The sequence below is a fragment of the Berghia stephanieae genome, chromosome 12, assembly GCF_034508935.2.
Source record: "Berghia stephanieae isolate SIO BIC M18660-M18661 chromosome 12, UCSD_Bste_1.3, whole genome shotgun sequence".
In the NCBI taxonomy this organism is placed as follows: Eukaryota; Metazoa; Mollusca; class Gastropoda; order Nudibranchia; family Aeolidiidae; genus Berghia; species Berghia stephanieae.
The window spans coordinates 42729916-42738180 of NC_088371.1; the positions used below are offsets into that span (position 1 = coordinate 42729916).

At 36.7% G+C, this 8265-nt stretch overlaps 1 protein-coding gene across 1 annotated transcript; it reads right to left on the bottom strand.

Annotated features, from left to right (window-relative positions):
* Nucleotides 1-4623: 4623 nt before the first annotated feature.
* On the bottom strand, nucleotides 4624-8259 carry LOC144958014 (uncharacterized). Its single transcript, XM_078889604.1, has one exon. It carries the CDS (start codon nucleotides 8213-8215, stop codon nucleotides 6185-6187), a length of 2031 nt encoding a protein of 676 aa, XP_078745730.1. The 5' UTR covers nucleotides 8216-8259; the 3' UTR covers nucleotides 4624-6184.
* Between the last annotated feature and the right edge of the window lie 6 nt (nucleotides 8260-8265).

Here is an 8265-nt window from a genome sequence, read left to right on the forward strand (position 1 = left end):
CAAAAAAAAAATTGGCTCCTATTTTTATTTATGAGTTAAGGTTACGGGCTTGGGACACTTTTGGTTTATGCAATATCGGCGTGAGCCGCAGGGAAAACATTCTTTCAAGGACTTTGTTTTTGAACGTTTGATGGCACTTATAATAGTTATAAAACATTGAGGTGATTTTAGGGATAGTAGAAAGGAAGTTATATTAGCACACGAGAAAAAAAATAATAAGGGAAACGGAAATGGTTCAAAAAGGGAACAGATGTAGATTCCAATAGCGGACCATCCGTGTACTTAGTTTGAGATCACCCAAAAGTCTCACCAGACACAAGCACAAGATACAACTGAAACAAATAGACTCGATTACAAATCATTATACACACTCAACAAAAAAATACAACCCTACATAAATTACAAAACAAAGAGGTGACTTACAAGGAGAGAAACCCCATAATCTCCAAAAACTAACTAAACAAATAACTGCTTTCCTCTCAGCCAAGGTCTCCGATCAGGGCCAGAACAAAACCAAGTAATTTTATTCCAAGACATGAGCAAAAACGTATAGGCGGGAGGGGGGGGGGGGGATGGGAAAAATGGCAAGTGATCTTCCTGTTCATGATTGGGGGGGGGGGGGGGGGGGTCAATTACCACTTGGGGACAAATTCGCCATTTAAAAGGCCTACGTAGATAGCATATCATACACTCAAATGGGTGCAAATGCAAATTATTATAAAATCTAACATATGTACCGTTTCGTTCAAGATCCCAGGCCTAGGCTAAACAAAATGGTCCCAAAGAACTGTACACATAGAGGTGACAGTAAATGACATGGAATCCAAATGGTCTAGTATAGAGGGGAAAAGTGATAGTTTAGTCAGGCTGTTGACCGATGAAGAGTCCACCGAGAGGGGGTGTGATTATGACGTTTGGTGGTCGTTTTAATGAAAGAGAAAAATGTACACAAAACATAAAAAATGCCTGCAATCTTGGGTCACAGGTGCCTAAGAATAAAGCCTAAATATGTCACAGCAGCAGTCTACCCAATGGTTGACCACCAAGTATCAACACACACAGACATTGAGACGGGTTTTCTCGCCAAAAGGAGATAAATACTAGATGGTTATTCATACTCATATTTCATCAAGACCAAATATCGTCAGAGACATGATTTACAAAAATATTTTTAAAAAAAAATAAATAAAAGTATCACTTCTCACAGACATGTCAAATGCTGGGCAAAGTCATTTAACTATCTCTCTCCTGCTATATGATTCCAGGCAGGGGGAGCCACATGGTCTCAATTCTGTTCCAGAACAAGAATATGGAAAGAATAAATGATAAAAGGGCGATGGGGAAGACAGCAAAGTAAAGGGCCAATCAACAACCACCCAAGACAGTCAGCTTTCCCCTACCCTAAGGGGAATTGCACCCACAGTACTCCAGGACGAGGACAAAATCTCACAGCAATATCTATTGGAATTAATTATCCCCCTATATTCAAGTGGCTGTTAATGAATTCGAGAACAGAGTACAAAGATGCAATGAGTGACATAAAATCAAAGTAACAATGAGGGAAAAGATTAAACAAATAGGTTGTATGTAGTTTGATTTCAGTCCAATATTTATTAAACGACCTTATTTCAAAAGGCAAGACAAAATGTAGTGAAAAGTGCATGGTAATAAAAAATACAACTATAATAATAATATATAATAATAATAAATAATAATAATAATAAATAATAATAATAATAATAATAATAATAATAAATAATAATATAATAATAATAATAAATAATATATAATAATAATAATAATAATAATAATAATATAATAATAATTATATAATACCGTAATAATAATGTTCAACAGTCCATTCCAATTGCACTAAGCCTGCAATTACCTGCTAACGCATCAAATGAAAATTTAAAGCAAATGGAAACTAATTTGACAGAGAAAAGAAGTAGGTATAACATAGATCCAAGAGCTAAGCAATGTCCTAGCAGCTAGACTGAAAGCTCCTTATTGGCAAATCAACTTTGCTAATCCGTCAAATAAACTGTTCTAACAAAAAAAAAAAAAAAAACAACAAAAAAAAAAACATGTAGTACATGAACAAAGCAATATAAATAATAGTAAAGCTGCAGGAACTATCTTTCCTTGACGATTGACGAACTGGTTCCACCGTGCAAACATTTGTAGTTGCCTATTTTGATCCTAAGACCCTCCGGATAATGCCGCTCATCATTCTTTATGAATTTATTTGCGTAGGATACAGTGCTGTCACCCGTTGCTTTTACCCACGTTTCACCTCTTCCTTTCCTTAGCTCGAGAACTTTCAGGAATTCATCTAATGTTTTAAACTTTCTTCCAACATAAAAATCAAGCGAAGAACTCGATGGTTCATGCGTCTGAGTAGCCATTGTTCAAATGATAGACAATGAACAATGGACGAGCTCTACAAGACAAAGGACACGGAATGGTTTTGAAAGAAAGGATGTTGAAAGATGACAAAGTCAAGACTGGGGCGGTGGGAGGGGAGGGGGGGATGAAGGCCTTAGGCCTCAAGGTACGGGCGTGCTCAAGGCCAGTGATCAATGTGAAAAGTGACCAAATAGAACCTTAGATGGGCAAACAATGCTAAAACTAATCTCTTTGGAAAACTCATCGGTTTTCATAATCACAAAAATTCTAACAGCCTAGGTAAAATAATATTCTCTATGTGGCCAATTTTGCCCAAATTGGCCAGGCCCATGGTCATCTGGCAGCAAGCAAAGAATCTCGTCAATAATTGATATATCGGTATCGAGAATTGAGATTATTTCAGGAGCCGGATTTCGAACAACTCTCAATCAAGACTTCCCGAGAGTAAATAAAACGCTGTAAATGATATTATTAAGCCGTTGAATTGCCATAAATTATATGCCTGTCCATTTCTGATAATGCCTATAATAGGGTCAATATCAATGTCTTCATTATCGATTAAGGTATCAATTATATACGATATTTGGTCCTTTTTAAGATTTTTATTTCCGGTGGGCTGAATACACGGCTGTGTTTTCAGTCCACTGGTGGACTGAAAACACAGTTCCAATTATTTGTTATTGCCAGACATCTTCTTCTTCTTCTTCTTGTGGAAACTTCCAATATTGTCGAGGATCACTCCACAGTTTGTAGGGTTTTACATTGGAAACTTGTTAAAACTCTGCACATGATACTAATAAAAAATACATATCTAGATTAGAAAGTCACGTTGTGAACTCTAGCAATCGCGCGAAGGCATTTTGGCAACCGTTTTCTTTCACAGCCAGCCATTTCAGCCGGGAGGCTATTCCAATGGAGTGGAGGAAGGGAAACACGAATTTAGGTGGGAGTCCAATAATCAATAATCGCTTTTCTAGTAGCTTTTCTAATTGGCAGACGTGTCTCGCAAGAGCGACAGCCCCTAGGAAGCCACTCATTTCAAGTTTGTTTTTGTTATCAGAATTCTTAAAAGGCTGCCTCTACTATTCTCACCCCCCCCCCCCCCCCCCCCCCCCCCGGCCGATTGGATTACCGAAAAAAACGTCGCCGGCTTTTTGCGATTTGGATTTGATTGATTTTTTTTTAAATTGTGCAACTTGTGACAAGAAACTTAACAAATTACTGCATTACAACCTTTGGATTAAACATACAACAATTGTGGACTACTATTATGAAGACTAGACGTCTAGCATCCTAGACTAGGGGGGGGGGGGGGGGGGGGGGTTGAGAATAGTCACTTCGTTCTTAAAATCAACTGTATGTTGTTAGAGTTAGAGTTAGACCAGTTGAAGAAATGGAAGAATTTGTGTTCTAATGCAACAACAAAGGGAATGCGGAAATGCATATTCACAAACATTTCAAACGCATTTGCATTGCAATAATTGCAAGTTGGGCATTGGTTAAGGAGCGAGGTCCCTGTCGCCATCTTGCTTTGTTTACACACAGAGACTGAGTTACCACCTTGGCTATTCTTGATAAATAGTAGATCTAGAAGCACCGTATTGGCAAAATGAGGGGAAGGGATGCGAGGAGAGAGAGAGAGATCGTATTTGGAAAAAAACCTGAACGAAACTAAATTAAAACTCTCTCTCTCTCTCTCTTCTCTCTCTCTTTATTTTTTTGACAATATTCTCCTTTGCTCTGTCACACATGGTGTCGGGTTGATTAAGGAAAGATTTTTAAAATGATTATTAGTTTGTTTTTTTTTCTTTACATCAAAATGGCACGTTTAAAATTTGGTTACATTTTTGGTTGCAAGAAAATATTTGTAGTCTTTGAACATTTTAGACCATCAAATCTGGCCATCGTCTCTGTGTCAACAAAGCAAGATGGCGGCAGGGACCCCGCTCCTTAAACCAATGCATAGGTTGCTAAATCATTAAGGGCCCTTGAGCCTTAATGAATTTTTATATGGACCTTTTTAGATAGGATTAGGATGTAGCCTGTTGGGTTGGGCCAGGTTTGGTTCACTGTATTCAGGTTTTGCTTCATTGATGACAGTTATCTAAATCTATTTTTTTGGGATGGTTTTATCTAGACGTCCAATTGCCTTTTTCAAGTTTTGATCTTACTCTTTTCAAGCACTTTGTTTATCCAAATCGTTTCTGATATAAATTTTCTATATATTTCAAGAAAGTCACACATTCACCATTTTCCATATATTTACATTCACAATTTTATATTCTTCCATGATATATTATACAATCAAATTATGTCTATCAGTCTATCGTCAATTAGTAGATACGCAATCACCAACATAATCAGAATAATAACTACAACAAAAAAAAATAGTTTCATAATATTTTTCAATTGAGAATTTACAGATAATTGATTTCATTTCTTCATTATGTTCGAAAACTAAAAGAAAAAATACCAGTTTATCTACAGTTTAGCATTCGTTCATCGGACACGCATTCAACAAATTCACAGCCTTTCCCCAGAACGGATTCTTGACTGTTCATGAAAGACTTAACTGTAAACAAAAGTTTTTTTACAAGTAAAAATGAGTTTTGAAGTGTATACAAGTTTTTATTCTGAGCAAATATTTTCGCATAAATAAGACATTGTTTTGCTTTTTCCCCAAAATGAGTTTTTGAGTAGTTATGCACGTGTAAGTCTGAAACATTAAGTAAATTATTGTCTACAAAACACCAGGCACCAGGAGATGGACCAGGCACAAGAAGTCCTCAACAGACTTGAAACTGAGGCTGAACGAGTAGGACTATGCTGTAATGCTAAGAAGACAGTTTTCCAAACCTATCAATTAGCATACAGGCAAAGAATGGAGAATGGCTGAAGGAAGTTGACAACTTCAAGTACCTAGGAGGTTGGACCAAAAGCAGTTCCTATGATATTTCTGTCAGAAAAGCATTGGCTTGGAGTGCCTGTCACAAACTCAGGAAAATCTGGAGTTCAAACCTACAGAGGGAAATAAAGAAGAGACTGTTCCTGGCAACGGTAGAGTCAGTGCTTCTATATGGAGCAGCGACATGGACTCTTACTAAAGCCCTTGAGAAGCAACTGGACGGCTACTACACCCGTATGCTGCGGATGGCCCTCAATGTAAGCTGGAAAGAGCACATAACAAATGAAGAGTTCTAAAGTGACCTCCCCCCAGTGACCTCGAAGATTCAAAAGAGAAGACTGAGACTTGCGGGGCACTGCTGAAGACACAAGGAGGAGATTGCAAGCAGTCTTGTTCTATGGGAACCACCTTATACATGTTCGAACTTTGAATAAATGCTTTCCCACAAGTAAGATATTTACCGTATATGGTTTTCTCTAGAATGGGTTTTTTAGTGTTTATACATGTTCAAACTTTGAATAAATGCTTTCCCACAAGCAAGATATTTACCGTATATGGTTTTCTCTAGAATGGGTTTTTGGGTGTCTCTACAAGTTGAAACTTTGAATAAATGCTTTCCCACAAGTAAGATATTTATCGTATATGGTTTTCTCCAGAATGGGGTTTTTAGTATTTATACATGTTCGAACTTTGAATAAATGCTTTCCCACAAGTAAGACATTTATATGGCTTTTCTCCAGAATAAGATTTTGATTGGAAATTAAATACAAGCCTGTCCTGGAAGCAAATGCTATTCCACAAGATACTGATCACTGATATGGCTTTTCCCCAGAATGGGTTTTTGAGTGTTCATGCAAAGTGGCACTTTGATTAAATGCTTTTCCACAAGTAAGTATATGGCTTTTCACTAGAATGGTTTTTTGAGTGACGACGCAAGGATGAACTTTTCATAAATGTTTTTCCACAAGTAATACATTTATATGGCCTTTCGTCAGAATGGATTTTTGAGTGACGACGCAAGGTGGAATTATCAGCAAAAGCTTTTCCACAAGTAACACATTTATATGGCTTTTCACCAGAATGAGTTCTTAAGTGTTTTTGCAAGTTTTGGTTTGTAGTAAATGCTTTTCCACAAGTAAGACATTTATATGGCTTTTCACCAGAATGAGTTCTTGAGTGTGTTTGCAAGTTTTGGTTTGAAGTAAATGCTTTTCCACAAGTAAGACATTGAAAAGGCTTTTCACCAGAATGATTTCTTGAGTGATGTCTCCAGCCTTTCTTAGAAGAAAATGCTTTTCCACAAGTGACACATTCATATGGCTTTTCACCAGAATGAGTGTTTGAGTGATATTTCAAGCTTTGGTTTGAAGAAAATGCTTTTCCACAAGTAACACATTTAAATCGCTTTTCACCAGAATGAGTTCTTGAGTGTATTTGCAAGTTTTGGTTTGAAAAAAATGCTTTTCCACAAGTAATACATTTATATGGCTTTTCACCAGAATGAGTTCTTGAGTGTTTTTTCAAGTTTGGGTTTGAAGAAAATGCTTTTCCACAAGTAATACATTTATATGGCTTTTCGACAGAATGAGTTCTTGAGTGATGTATCAAGCTTTCCTTAGAAGAAAATGCTTTTCCACAAGTAATACATTTATATGGCCTTTCACCAGAATGAGTTGTCGAGTGATTTTTTAAGCCGTGGTTTGAAGAAAATGCTTTTCCACAAGTAAGACATTTATATGGCTTTTCACCAGAATGAGTTCTTGAGTGTTTTTTCAAGTTTGGTTTTGAAGAAAATGCTTTTCCACAAGTAATACATTTATATGGCTTTTCACCAGAATGAGTTCTTGAGTGATATATCCAGCCTTTCTTAGAAGAAAATGCTTTTCCACAAGTAAGACATTGATATGGCTTTTCACCAGAATGGATTTTTGAGTGACGACGCAAGGTTGAATTATCAGCAAATGCTTTTCCACAAGTAACACATTTATATGGCTTTTCACCAGAATGAGTTCTTGAGTGTATATGCAAGTTTTGGTTTGAAGAAAATGCTTTTCCACAAGTAAGACATTGATATGGCTTTTCACCAGAATGACTTCTTGAGTGATATTTCAAGCTGTGGTTTGAAGAAAATGCTTTTCCACAAGTAAGACATTGATATGGCTTTTCACCAGAATGATTTCTTGAGTGATATTTCAAGCTTTGGTTAGAAGTAAATGTTTTTCCACAAGTAAGACATTGATATGGCTTCTCCCCAGAATGAGTTCTTGAGTGATATTTCCAGCCTTCCTTAGAAGAAAATGTTTTTCCACAAGTAAGACATTGATATGGCTTCTCCCCAGAATGCTGTTCTGAGCGACGGTGCAAGGACGAGCTTTCAGCAAGTGCTTTTCCACGTGTATTAAACTGATATGGCTTTTCTCTTGTAAGTGATAAATTATCTTTTCTCAATACAAACTTATTTTTAAGATTCTTACCACACGTAGGATCTCCATTTTCCAAACAAAGATTTTTTTGACAATTTTCTAAACCTGACTGAAAATGTAATTCTTCAGTGTTTTTTCCTCCTTTGTGACCTGGAATGTAATTTTTGATTTCAGAATTACAAACAGATGTATTTTCACCAGTAAGAACCTCATTGTGATTTTCACTTGTTTGGGCTGCAATGAGTGGCTTTAAGTCTGGATAAGAAGAAATATTTTCGTTACAAGAAATAAGCAGCTTCTTTTCTCCTTGAAGGTGAATCATTTTCTCTGTTTCACGTGTAGCACCTCCATCATTAGGTGAATTCTTGGATGTGGAGGCTTTTTCAAAACATGCATCCCAATTATCCTTGGTGTCAGTCTCAGAACTTTCCGGCAATTCAGCACAATTGATAGTAGTTTCATCAATATCAATTTCCATATGGAGTATTTCATCCAGAGGACTGCAAGAGTCTTCAACATCAACATCTA